At 46.7% G+C, this 14,460-nt stretch overlaps 2 protein-coding genes across 3 annotated transcripts in view; both read left to right on the forward strand.

Annotated features, from left to right (window-relative positions):
• Positions 1-863, forward strand: part of cadm3 (cell adhesion molecule 3) — a 79,844-nt gene extending 78,981 nt beyond the window's left edge. The window contains exon 15 of the mRNA XM_085804415.1: positions 447-863. Coding sequence (XP_085660541.1) covers positions 447-565 — 119 coding nt within the window. The 3' untranslated portion in view covers positions 566-863. The remainder of the gene's footprint in view (positions 1-446) is intronic.
• Positions 864-8,147: 7,284 nt separating this feature from the next.
• The window catches only part of kirrel1b (kirre like nephrin family adhesion molecule 1b), a 100,024-nt gene continuing 93,711 nt past the window's right edge, over positions 8,148-14,460 (forward strand). The window contains exon 1 of one of the 2 annotated variants that reach the window (XM_085806004.1): positions 8,148-8,420. In XM_085806004.1, the coding sequence (XP_085662130.1) occupies positions 8,375-8,420 (46 nt within the window). In that variant the 5' untranslated portion in view covers positions 8,148-8,374. The remainder of the gene's footprint in view (positions 8,421-14,460) is intronic. The other variant, XM_085806005.1, reaches the window with a different exon arrangement.

Below are 14,460 nucleotides of genomic sequence, written 5' to 3' on the forward strand. Positions count from 1 at the left end.
TCTTTTCAGGCGTCACCACCTCCAGACAAACTAATGAGTAGTTGTAACATTAAAAACATGAGATTTAGGCTAAAATGTGTCTCTGTTCCCCTCAGTGTGTGACCATACCTTTTTATCAGCTGCTCTCCTAGTGTGCCCCCCCCCAACCTGAGGGAAACTTCACCACATCATAATCCAAACACATAAAAAAGCAGAAAGTTCCTGGAAACACCTGAGGTGATAGTTTAGATGATAAGGGAACATCTCTCCAGTCAGCTGTTGATAACAGCCTCGGTCCTGCCGGCCTTCTGTCATTTTACAGTTCCACTGTTTGACTTTTACTGCCTCAGCAATCTCATTCCTCCTCCTCCATCTCCGACTCTCTCTCTCTCTTTCTTTCTATCTTATCTCTCTCTCTCTCTCTGCCTCCCTTGGTCTCCCTCTCTTCTCTCTCTTTTCATCCACAGGAACGTATCTGACCCACGAAGCCAAGGGCTCGGACGACGCCCCCGACGCCGACACAGCCATCATCAACGCAGAGGGAGGCCACTCCGGAGCAGAGGACAAGAAGGAGTACTTCATCTAGATAGAGCACGGAGAAGGAGGAGGAGGAGGAGGAGGAAGAGGAGGAAAAGTTGGAGAACGTGGAGGAGAGGAGAGGAGAGGAGAGGAGAGGGGAGGAGTGAAGGAATAAAAACTCCATTTTGTTTTCACAACGCTTCAGTTCTTCACTCGGTTGGAGGGATGATGGACGGGGAAGGGAGGGAAAGGACTGTGGACAGGATAAAGTGATTCAACTGGTACTACCCTCTTTGCATTGATACAGGGAAGTGAGATTTTGCACTGACATACGAAAGAACTGTAGTTACACACTCAAACACACACATATACACACACATGACATATACATACATACACACACACACACACACACACATACGAGTCAGTTTTGGGGGAAATACAAAAAAAAAAAAGAAGAAACTCTTCCCGCACAGACTCGGATGCTCGTAGACGCTCAGATTAACAAACGCGAGCCTCGTACTAACACGTCTGAATTATGACACATTAACACATTTTTACACGAAGCATCGTGTCCTATTTCTAACTGTCAACGCCTCGAAAAAGCAAAATTGTAATTCACATTCCTGGCATCCCGTCGAAGCTGATATCTCACTATCTCACCACCCCATCGCCAACCTGTCTCCTCAATATTTAAACCAAACCAGCTCTTGTCTTTTCACACCTTGCTTTTCTTTTTCTTTTTTTTCCTGTTTTGTTAGATTTTTTTTCCTGTCCTCATTCTCTCCACCCTACGACAAAGGCGGTGTCCCTCTGTAAACATCATCGTGGCGGAGAAATCCATCTAAATTATTACTGACAGACATAATCTCTCCCTCCCTCTCTCTCTCTCACTGTTTAATCTTTTTATGCCATCAAACCTCTTTTTCTGTGGTTCCCCGGTACGTTTTTTTTTTCTTCCCCTCAGCGCAGCAGCATCAACGCAGCAACACACGACATGTTAACACTCATGCAAAAATAGCATTCCCGCCTTGCGCTACAAAAGCCGAGGGGCTCCAGTATACATATATAAATATATATATATATATAGAATTATATAGCATTCTTTTTACTTGACAGAAAATGTTTGGTGTGCTGTAAATACACTCTTCTCTCTCTCTCTGTCTCCTTCTATCTATCGTCCCTCTCTCTCCTGTATCTCATACAGTCTGTTACTGCATTACAGTAACTTATATACTCTGAAAAAAAGGAAAAAAACAAACAAACGCCTGCCTGTTTTCTATTACATGCGTGGAGATGCAGAGTTGAAAATATCAGTATCTGGGGGAAAAATAGAAAATACAAATGACAACGACGTTGCAATGAAAACTAACATTATCTGCAAATATTTGTATGAGGAACGTTTTCTTTCTTTCTTTCTTTTTTTTTTGTTTTGTTCTTTTGTTTTTTTTTTCTTCCTGTGTTTTTTGGGGACTTTCAGAGGGATTTCCTCCCGTCAGTGTCTCAGTGTGTTACCGTCAGTGTTAACAGTTTACAGTGTCTGTCACTTTGTCAGTCCAGGAGTTCATCATTTGGTTTCATTTTGGGGTTTTGATGCCGTTTGTTCTCTTCTCCCGCTGCCGCCATTTTGTCCCAGCTTGGCCCCACCACCCCCCCCCCCCCCCCCCTTCGACTCCCCCCTCCCTCCTGAAACACTAAAACTGTAGCAAAACCTCAGATTTCGAACACAGTTTTCGAAAAAAAAGGTGTCAACTCATTCGGTGGAGCTTGGACCTGGAGCGTCGTCATCATCATCGTCGTCGTCGTGCAGTCTTCCTGCTGAACGCACCTCCGAGTCTCCACCTTCCATTTCTGTTCTGTCCCCCCTCCCCCCTCCCCGCCACAGCAGCAGACAAGCGGCTCGTCTCGTCTTGTCTTGTCTCAAACTTCATTGAGTAGTGACATCATGACTTCCTCCAAGAAGCTGGCACGGCCACTGCTTCAGGGGGAGGTGAAGACGCTTTGCTTTGCTCGCTTTCCACTTCGGGGCCAAACAGGACTGCCGAGTCGACATGCATTATACCACACAGACTTCCTGGCAAAAAGAGAAAAAACCCCGAACCCTCTCTCTGTTGTTGTTCCTTCTCCCTGTTCTGTGTGTGTTGCTGTGAGCAGGAATCAGTCGCCAGCTTAGCAAAAGGTTTCCCATAAACGAACGGGGGTTTTATTAAGGTTGGGAGTTCGCCTTGGCACCGGCAGCCTCCACTTGGCCCGGTCGTGGAAATTGATTGCAATCTAACTAAGAGGCTCTGGGCCCCAGACTGTTCACATGCCAAGGTTTTCCTTGGTGGGCAAGGTGCCGAGCTGGAGTCTAACACTGAAGAAAGTCATTTAGGACCTTAAACGTCCTCTTCTCTTTTATTCCCTCCGCTCCGCTCGTCCATTTCTTTTCATTCTTTAATTAATCATCCCCGTCTACGTCCTGATCCACCTTCACCCGGTCGGTCGGTCTCCGCTCCCTCATCACACCACCACTCCCTCCTCCTCCTCCTCCTCCTCCTCCTCCTCCATCTCTGGCCGATGTCTGATTCTCCTTGCTGGTCTCTTGTGTCATTCAGGAGTTCATGTAGACGTACAGTAGAAGTAGCGTCTCTAGGTTTTTCCCGTCGGTTTTTTCCGCTGACGTCTCTCCTCCGCTGCGAGAGGAGAGGAATCCATTTGCTGTTGTCGGTCTACCTGTAGACAGTTGCGTCTGTGTAGTTTTTTTGTATACACCTTTTTTTTGGGAACGTTCAGGGATTGTGCTTTTCGTACCCCCACCCCCCACCACCCACCCACCCACTCTCCCACCCCCTTCCTTTTTGCATTAACCGTTAACTGCTACCTAGCGGGCCGCTTCGACAGGAAGTAGCCCGACTAGTGCGTCGATAAGCTAGCTATACCACAAAGAGTAACGTTGTGACCTGAAGCAAGGTCAGCTTGTTGTGTTTCTTTTCTTTTGTTTCTCGTTTTGGTTTTTGTTTCCCTCTCTTCATAGAGCTCTCAGTTAAAAGCCGGGGTGGTTTTAGTCGACACTGTACGCTAAACGTCGCTGGAACAGTGTTTTGACATCTGTTGGAGGCAAAGGTTTTGCTGAAACGTAGGAGTGCGTCACAATGTTTATGGCATGTTTTCTCCACAACACTCTTCAGCCTTTCACAGGGATCATGTCTGCAGACCAGAGGACGGGGCTTTGTCTCACTTTGAAGAGATATACAGTACCTTTGATTTGTATTTAACCCCAGACTAATTCTGCTCTATGAATGGAGAAAGGAATACCTGCCTCATACTCAGAAAAAGTGTAGTGTCTTTTTAAAAAAACAACAACTAATGGACCTGTATTTGCCTGTAACTTATCGTCCTGTCCTTTGTCTTAGTTAATGTGCTAGCATGTAGCTTGCATGAGGAATGGTTTTGGAAATGTAGATAGTGTTGGAAGAGACGATGACGAGACGAGAAGAAGCGTCCGACAAAGCTTCGGTCTGCCCAGCTTGACCTCCCTGCGCTTCTCTGATCTGCAAACATAAGCTGTGTCCCAGTTAAACCCATCTGTATCTCCACAACCCAGCAGCAGCGCTCCGGGGGGGGGAGGAGAGGGGTGTGTGTGTGTCTGTCTGTGTGTGTGTGTGTAGTGAAACACAGAAGGCAACGAAAGGAGCAGGAAGGTAAAGAATTACCCCCGCTTTTTTTAGCCTTTCTGCATTCACACGACGACGCAGAGGTACGATGGCGTGGACCTGGGGCCGCGCTGCCTGGTAACATGTTTCACAGCATCGGTGCAGTAACGACGAGCTGTCACCAGATGTCAGCAAACTGCAGCTTTTTTTTGTTTTATTTCACTCGTCCTTCTTCAGTGAAAACCGAGCTGAGCTGAGCTGCCCTGCCCCCCCACCGCGCCACACTCTTCACCAACTCCTCTTCAGGCAGTCGCACACTTCCTGCCGCTCATCGCTGTTCCTTTATCCTTTTAATTGATTTTTAAATTATGTTTTGTAAAAGGTGTGCATAATCTTAAATGTGTTACTTTCAATTCAATTGATAATCATTTTCTCTTTTCTTCCTCTTCTTTTTTTTTTTTAATTAGTTTTTTCCAAAAACTTGAAGATTAGATGTTTTTAGTTTGTTTGTTTTTTCTTTTTTCTGTGCATTTTATTGTTTCAACAACCATTTTTATATAATAATTTCATGTATATAGTGTTGCCTTTACTGGATACTCTTTACAAGCGCACCCATACACACTTTGCACACACACTTTGGATACATGCACATGCACACACACACACACACACATTTCTGGATATGCACGGCAGGCATGATGTCTGTGACTATGGTGTATTTGTGAATATGTGTGTGTGTATGTGTGTGTGTGTTTGTGTATGAGTGTGAGGTGTGTATTAATTGACCCAAACAAGGCTCCGGAGACACTCTTATGCGTGTTGCATTCACACACACAAAAAAATGTTGTACTTCTTCTTATTGTTATTATTATTTCGACGACTAAAACAATGTCTGTCTGTCTTTCTTCTTTTTTTTTTTTGAAGCGTCTTCATTTTGGATGACAAGTCTTCCGTTTGAATAAATGTCCATATCACATGAGGATAATGCTGTCATGTATGTTGATTTGTACTATCGCTGATGATGTCATCAAGGCCAGAGCCAACCGCATGCTGTGGTGGGGTTTCGCCTCTGTTGGCTGTTATGTTCATAAAGTATTTGTTTTATTTGGGATTTTCTCTTTTTTTGTTTTGTTAAAATACCAGTTCAGTTGTTGACTTCAATAAACATGCATTTGGGTTAATTTCACTTGTATTGGTGTTGGTTCTTCTCTGCCTGGGTCTTTAGTTACTGTAGGTTTCTGAACAGATGAACACGCAATAAATGCACAAATCAAAATCTCTCAACCCTTCATAATATAGATAAGTTGATGCAAAACAATGGGGATGAATTAAAAAAAGAAACATCTGGAAATAACTCATTCATTAAAGTATGAATATGTAAAACTAGATCATAAATAATGTCATATTGTCGTTCATCAACAGGTTTAAAGAAGCCAGGCATTATTTTGTATGTGCAGTACCAGAGCTTGTCCAACAGGGGGCAGTACAATGCAATAATTCAAAGTTCCCCACCAAGAAGAAAGAGAGAGAGAAAAAAAAAGGTCAGTGGTCATAAAAAGGAAAAACACTGAGTGACTTCTACTAAATTTCACTGCATATTGGCAGCAGCCTTTATCTCATTATTGTTAAAATAGACACTGTAATTCTTTGTTTTCTGCCAGAGACACAAATACACAGTGGTCTTTCTTTCTCTCTCTTTCTTTGATGTTTCTTCTTATCTTCTCCCTCCCTCCCTCTTTCCCTCCCTCCGCCCCCGCTCACTGTGCTGTGGTTTTGGGGGAATATTGTTACCACGTGTTGATACTGGCTTGGATGTTAATGACCAGCCTTACATTGTACACATGCTACTAGTTAATGACACAGTAACAAGTCACACTACTCACACAGATGTTGGTCTGTATCTGCCCAGCTGTTGGTTGGAGGAACATTTGAAGTTTGATTTCACTTTGTTTGATTAAATTACTGATTCTTCTACAACATCATGTGTATTTATATTTTAGCAGAAGGTGGATTTTGGGTCGAGATGACAAACAAACAGCAGCTCAAAGATAAAACCAGTAACAATCGACTTAACTTTTTTCTTATACATAAGAGTAAAGACTGGCTCTAAAATATCAAAACTGAAAACTGATAATCAAAGGGAAAAGATTCAATGTCACTTCATCTTTTTGCATTAGAAGAAATGAGACAACAAAGTGTTTTCTGATGTTTAAACCCTCAGTGTTCAATCTTAAATGTTTCTCCGTCACATCAAATATTCATAACTTTAGACAAAACTTTAATTTACTGTTGTTTATCAAGAAGCGAAAGCTGAAAATCTCAGCTTTTATCAGAGAACCATGTAGCCTAAGAGTTGTTTATTACACAGTCTGACTAAAGAAGCCCAAACTGCTCATGCAGAACCGGCTCATAACAAACACACATTGATAAAATATAATTGTTTTATATAAGAAACCCAAACAGCTGATTGTTTAGATGGAAATAAACTAGGGCCGGGACTTAAACGCGTTAATTACGATTAATTAATTAAAAATTAACGCATTTTAATCGCACTTATTTTGCACCGGGTAACGTTTTCTGACTGGATGAGTTTCAGGCTACTGATTACACTGGAGCACAATCATCTAACAAGCCGCCGACACTGATCACTGCAAGGGATCGAGTTGTTACCTGTTGTATACTGGCCTCAGCCTGTACCATCTAACACACAGAAACCAGTGAGTAACGAGTTAAAGCTATGGTCTGGGAGTTGGAGCATTGGTAATTATTATTTACATCGTTTATACAGCGATTATGGTCCTGTGGTCCGGTATACACGACGGAGCTCCAGGCCCCGGGTCTTCCTGCTCCTCTCCCCCAGACCAGCACCCTGTGGCCGGTCACCCAGCGCCAGGAGTCTCCCTGTAGCATGAGGCTGTGCTAACGGCTGCTAATGGCGGCGCTGCCCGTACCAGCGGTCGCCCGCCGCGGTCCCGTTGCCGGGGACGGCGACGAAGGCGACTGGCACCGCCTCATTACCGGCCGGCATCGGCACACATGTCTATGTTTGTTTATTTATTTAAAAGGGACAATACACATTAATGAACATTCGTACGTGTGCACAAATGTAAATGCGTCAGAGTTAGCAACTTGCTAATTTGCATCCGTAGTCCCTTGGCAGGTAGGCTAACATACAAACAGACAGAAATGCACAAGAATTATACAGTGGTTCACAATCATATAGCTACACATTCATACCTATAGGCCTACATAAAGTGCATGTGATCTGTAAAGTGCCTGATATAAAGTGCCAGTTTCTAAAGTTTGTTGCTTAAGCAGTATTGAGTCATTCAATGGTAGCTATACTAAAATCCATGTGAAAAAAAAATGCTTCTCACTGTTCTCAGGTCAAATATTTATATGCGATTAAAATGCGATTAATTAATTACAAATCCTCTAATTAATTCGATTTTTTTTTATCGAGTCCCTGCCCTAAAATTAACCTGTCATTTTGGATGATTATTGATTAATTAATATCACATAGCTCTGCAGCTTCACTGTGTAACATTCAGATTAAATCCAGCCATGACTTGCTGCCTGCTACATGTAAAGGCTGCATGCACTCTGTTAGGATTTTAAAAGCTTTTCATGGTTTTTAAGTTTTTCACGTTCAAAGACGCAGTTCTCGTTGTGGCCGCTGGAGCGACCCCCCCCCCCACCTCCTCTACATGGAGTCCAAAGCGGAGATTTGGAGCGGGGAGGCGTGGAGGAGGAGGAGAGGGAGAGGGAGAGGGAGAGGGGGTGTGTGCCACTGATTGTATGAGAGAGAGAGAGGGAGAGAGGAATCCAGTCCTGTTTAAATGTGAATCCAGAGCGCAGAGGGGGAAAGAGACTCAGACTGAGAAACCAAGAAAGAAACACAGAGAGAGAAACAGAGAGAGAGAGAAACAGAGAGAGAGAGAAACAGAGAGAGAGAGTGGAGGCACAAAAAGTGGAGACAGATTAATTTTACGCACGGGGGAGTGAAAAGAAAAGAAAAACACAGGGAAACGAGTAGAAGAAAAGGAAAATAAAAAAAGGCATCGGATATTTTTTCCTCTGAATTTGGCTCCTCTCCTCTCACTCCCATGACTCACAGAGGATCCCGGTCTGAGTCCGCCTGTGCCGCTGCCGCCGCCGCCGCCGCTCGGGGGGAATAGATGGTGTCTTTTCGGGGCAGCAGAAGAGCCGAGGGGAGGAATCTGAATGCGCTCGGCTGAACCATGCCAGCCCTGTGGATCATAACTTTGGCGATCACTTTGAACCAAGGTGAGAGATGTTGAGACTCACTCAGGCTGAACTGAAGCTCCAGACTCACTGGAAAGTTTCTTTTCTTTTCTTATTATTTTTCCCCATTTCTTTCTTTCTTTATTCTCCCTGTTCCCTCTGCTGTGCGGGCGTCAGTGCGCCTTGTGGGTCTGTCTTCTGTCTTTATGTCTTTCTGCTTCCATCTACCACACTGTGCGTCTCTGTGTCTGGCCGTCTGTGCACGCGCCTTGTTGTTGTTGTGGTGGTGTGCGTGCGTGCGTGCGTGCTCGTAAATGTGTTATGTTGTTATAGATTTGTGCCCGACTGGACATCATCATCATCATCATCATCATCATCGCAGCCCTGAGGCGCCTGAGAGAACAGAGTGGTGGTGGTGGTGGTGGTGGTGTGTTCAGGGTCTCTGCTCCGCTGGGGGGGGGGGGTTCAGTGTTTCAGACACAAACAGAGGCGTTGCATTCATCTTTTTTTTCTCTTTTCTTTTTTTTCTTCAATTACACGTTCACGCGCAGAGATGTGGAGCATCTGCACGCGACATTGCTTTGACGTGACCTTTGAAACGCATGAACAGATTCAGTAGATTTGGCTTTGACGCGCGGCGCGCACGGACGCAGTGTGTGTGTGGGTCAACGGAGGCTGTGTGGTGTGGTGTGGTGTGGAGTATGCACGCGCACATGCGTTTCTCGCACGTGCACGCGCTCTCTTTTTCTTTCTCTCACACACAAACATACACAGTACACACACACACACACACACACACACACACACACACACATTGCGCATAACCTGACAGCAGGGGGATGATTGATGAGGCGAGGATCCAGTGCACAGTCTGGTCGCCCGGCTTTAACATGAGTCACACTGGATCAATTTCCAGCGCACACACACACGCACGCACACACGATGAACGCACGCGCACGGGCATTCCTTCAATTTCAGTGTGTGTGTGCGTGTGAAAGAGTGGAGAGTAAAGACCAACTGTCTCTAGAGGGAAAGTCTGTGTGTGTGTGTGTGTGCGTCTGAGAAAGAGAGAGAGAGAGAGAGAGAGCAGTGCATCCTCCTTAGTATGCAGGTAGAGTCTCGCGCGCTCGTGCTCGTGCATGCGCGCGGCCCCGCAACAAACGCGCCAGGTGCCAAGAAAAATTAATATTTTACCGTAAAGACGGAGACATATTCACTGGACTGGAGGAGAACCCCGTTGCTAATATTAATGGTCCTGTTTATCGATCACCTTGATAGATTGTCCTCTCTGTCTCTACACACACACACACACACACACACACACACACACACACACACACACACACACACACACACACACACACACACACACGAGAGAGAGAGAGAGGGAGAGAGGATGAGTGTGCGTTTGTGTTTGTGTTTGAGGGCAATCGGCTCCAAAGACAGAGGTGATTAATTGCACTTCAACTGTGCATGTGTGTGTAGCCCCTCTCTCTCTCTCTGTGTGTGTGTGTGTGTGTGTGTGTGTGTGTGTACCTGCCCCAGCACCTGGGTCTCGGGTGCCGCAGGCCGCCGGTGTGATGAGCCACAGACGGTTATCTGTCCAGACAGACAGTGAGAGGAGCTTCCCCGGCTGGAGCAGAGCAGAGCTGACCACCTGAGTGGAATAAAACAGGACAGGATATGATCAGGGCTCTGAGCAGCAGCAGAGCAGGACGATCATTAGCAGGAAGAATGGACGGATTCATCTTTCAATAAGGACACGGTGATCTCAGATTAGATCGGCTGACATGATGATAAATCCATGTCAATCAATTGTAAGGAGCTCAGATTGATTACTGTAGAGCTGCAGCTACACAGAGCCACGGAGAGGCTGAAGTAGATTAGGAAACTTTGATGATTCTCCCTCCTCCGCGGGGGAATCAAACAAGACGACAACAAAGACAGAGAGAAAGAGAACAAAGGAACAAAAGGAGTGCACAGAACCAGAACCAGAACCAGACCCAGACCCAGACCCAGACCCAGACCCAGAGCTCAGACAGGAAGAGAGCAGCTGAGCCGGTGTAAGCCTGTAAATGTGATCAGAGTGAATCCGTCCCCTACATGCAGCAGCTGCAGCCTAATGTGTGTTTAGCCTGTTTGGACTCTTCCAGGTGTCTGCCATCAGCTCTCTCTCTCTTTCTCTCCCTCCCTCCCTTTCTCTCCCTTTCTCTCCCCCTCCTGATTTACAGTTCAGTCCACTGGTGTGGTGCCTGCATGGCTTCCTAACACAGGGCCGGCTACATCTCTGTGTGGTTGACCGCGTGTCTGTGGGCCTCTGTAATTACCATTCAGCCCTGCATGTTGTGTATATATATATGTGTGTGTGTGTGTGTGTGTGGGTCAGATGCAGCGTGCTGCCGCTGTGATCCGACACTGTGCTGCCAGCGCCGCTCTGGCCACAGGCGAGGAAGCCCCCGTTTCTCACAGTCGATTCTTGAACAGCACTTTTGCTTGAGCTGAACATTTTTGCAGCCTGATCATGCAAGCAAAGCAAGCAAAGCAATTCCTGCACTGCAAGCACCTGTCCCGTCTCTCTCCCTTCACACGCACACACACATACACACACACTTTCTTTTTCTCCCTTTTCTCTCCACCCTCCTCCTCCTCCTCCTCCTCCCACTCTTTTCTCCCATCACAAGAATAGAGCCGAGGCGCAGATGAAAAGAGACAGGCCAAAAGACAGAGAGATGGAGGCAGGGAGAGACGAAGAGAGGAAGAGACAGGGGGTTCAGTCCTAATCTGTTGACAAGAGGGGATGTTTGAGGATAAACAGCGGCAGAGCAGGAGCAGGAGCAGGAGCAGGAGCAGGAGCAGGGGCAGGAGCAGGGGCAGGAGCAGGAGCAGGAGCAGGAGCAGGAGCAGGAGCAGGGGCAGGGGCAGGAGCAGGAGCAGGGGCAGGAGCAGGGGCAGGGGCAGGGGCAGGAGCAGGAGCAGGAGCAGGAGCAGGGGCAGGGGCAGGGGCAGGGGCAGGGGCAGGAGCAGGAGCAGGGGCAGGGGCAGGGGCAGGGGCAGGGGCAGGGGCAGGGGCAGGAGCAGGAGCAGGAGCAGGGGCAGGAGCAGGAGCAGGAGCAGGAGCAGGAGCAGGAAGCTGAGGGACAAACAGAAAAGGCCTGAGTCTCCTCTTCAATATAGCTGGGCCGTTGTGTGTTTAACAACTTGATGTGAAAGTTTGCATCCAAAGATCCAGAAAAAAGCTGAGGTCAAAGGGCGACTGGACTTCATTTAGACCCCTGAGAACTTCCTCTCATTCAGAAACATCTTCAAGAACCCAAAGCGGGGGCCAGTCGTGTTGGACTCAGCAGACTGTGTGAGGTTTTGTCTTTGATCGTTGCTTTTGTGACGCCCTCTCCCGTTGTGTAATTCCTCTCTGAATCATCCGAACAGAAATATTCTCACATGGGTTAAGTCCTGACTGACTGTCGAGGCTTTAACGGTAAAGATTCAGAAATGATGATGATGTGTAGTCGAGACATTCTCAGAGATCTCTGTTAGATTTCATGTGTAGCGCCTCATATAAGAAGATTTTCCTCCAGAGCGCTGGCTTATGGACAGATAAGTGATTATATAATGTCAGCTATTGCTCATGTTGCTATAGGGAAACCCACAGTTGCGTCGCTTGGATTAGCCCAATTTTTTGGCCTTGGGGCAAAATCCAGAGCTGGCTGCTATTGACTGTACCCTGATACCAGCGCCACCGCCTCTTGTGTGTGTGTGTGTACAGAGACGGCTTCCAGAAGGGCGAGTTAAGCCGATTCATTCAGAAATACGGGCCGTACGAGCAGCAGCGTGTGTGTATACGCTTAAAATGATGAAAGTGATAGAGCTGGTGTGTTAACAGGGGCGCCTCTTTAAGGCCACGTTTCACACCGGTGTTAGCGAGAGGAAACGTCGCCCACGCGTTCATTTTGAATGCGGCCACGCTTGTCGATGCAGCACGGTGCCAATTCACAGAACAAACGCAGGGTCATCCAACAACAAAAAAAAAAAGTTGAACCTGGCCCAACTTTTGCTTCGACAGAGTGTGACATTGTCTCGCTAGGCGTTACAAGCAGCAGCAGCAGCACAATCTGTGTCATTTTAGATGATGTAGAAATGTGCAGTTAATCAAATTACCCTGAAACGTCTATTATAATGGACTGTAAAGACCTTATATAGGTTACTGTATATAGACCAGATATAAGTGATGCTGTTACATCTTGTGCTCTTTCTCCAGAGAAAACAAAAATCACAAATCCAGCATTTACATTCAGAACATGCAGGAAAAAATATTAATTAAAACAAAAAACTGTGGTTGTGTCGATACACAAGGCAGCAGAGCCTGTTCATCTTCTGGATGGATTTTATCATTTGAAGCACCACTGATGAGCATTTCTTGCATGAGCAGTCTCAGGACGAACCAACCCCCACACCCCCCACCCCCCAAACGTGGCCATTAGTGCCATACTGTACTGATTGTGCCATAAAAGCGAATATATGAAGGGCTGACTGACTCTGTCGCTCTAATTGGGTGGTAAGAGAAGGAAAAAAATCCGCTTGAGTAAAAAGCGTTGTACTCTCAAATGAAGATAATTAAGACTGACATGACATGCCTTGTTTAAGAGCAGAGCGGAGGTTCAAACAACAATGGCGGCGCGGTTAAATGTGTATGTGTGTGTGTGTGTGTGTGTTAAGCGTGTGTGTGTGGGCCTTATCCCAAAGCCCTCCAGTACCTGACAGATCTGATATCCTTATGGCACGGGAAGCCTAATCTGAGGCGACAAGGAACAGCAATTAAAATAAATAAATAAAATAACTGCCACGATTAGCCGTCACTTAATTCACCGCGATGCCCTGATAATCTAGTAATCTGCTAAAACGACAGCGGCAAAATCCCCCCCCCCCCATCCCCCCCAATAACCCCCCCCCCCTCCCATCATGTGTGTGTCTGTGTGTGTGTTTGTGTTGGAATGAAAGACTGAAAAGTCCACAGATCCTTGCAGAAAGCGGCGACTGGTATTAAGACTGACACCCGTCAATCTTTACTGATCTGTCAGCCTGAATAATGGAGGACTAGTGGACTGGGAGAGAGAGAGAGAGAGAGAAAATGAAGGAGTACAAGAGGAGAGAGAATAAGAAGAAAAAGATGAGGGCAGGAGAGGCGTTGAGGTGAGAGGAGGAGGAGGGCAGAGGAACGGCAACGGTCAGAGGGGAGTGAAATATCAATGGAGAGAGGGCAGAGGAAGAAACACGGGAAGACGTGTAGACGGGGTCAGGAGAGTGCAGGAGAGAGGGATGAAGGAGGAGGAGGAGGAGGAAGAACAGAGCTGGGGAGCTGAGATTTATTTGAGGAGGAGAGGGTTGGAGCTGAAGAGGGAGCAGGAAAACAGAGGAGAGGACGAGGGAAGAGAAGGAGGTCATGGCAGGAAATTTGGGCAGGAGGAGGAGGAAGAGGAGGAGAGCAGAGGGGCAAAGGAGGGAGGGCAGCAGATTTCTATGGGAGGAGGAGGAGAAGGAGGGAGGAAACATGTATGGAAGGGGAGGAGAAGGAAAAAATGTGTATAGGTGAGGAGGAGAGGAAGGAAGATGGAGCGAGTGGATGGAGGAGTTTCAGATCAGAAGAAGGAGTGAGTGAAAGGAGTGAAAAGGAGAAAGAAAGAGAGCAGAGCAGAGATTTATGCGTATAAAGTGCAGGTCGGAGCGAGGGAGCAGAGAAATATCAAGAGGAGGTGAGGACGGGAGGGAGGTAGAAAAGAAAAAGGAGAGATGAAGGAAGGGAGACGCAGTGGAGTGGATGAGTGGAAATGCAGAGAGGGAGCAAGAAAAGAAGAGGAGGAGGAGGAGGAGGAGGAGGAGGAGGAGAGTGGTGGTGGAGCAGAGATTTATGTGTGGAGCGGGCTGCAGCGAGGGAGCAGAGGGAAACAGCCAGGCCTATTATAGATGACTCTCTCCTGGGAGAAGCAGGTCCCGGAGTTTTCCAGGCATTTCCAGCATATTTCACCGCTGCAATGCACAAAGAAAGACAGTCCTCAGTACAGCCCTCCGCCGAGGATAAATAAAGTGG

Source organism: Trachurus japonicus, chromosome 17, assembly GCF_045865225.1.
Source record: "Trachurus japonicus isolate A0001 chromosome 17, Traja_1.0".
NCBI classification, from domain to species: Eukaryota; Metazoa; Chordata; class Actinopteri; order Carangiformes; family Carangidae; genus Trachurus; species Trachurus japonicus.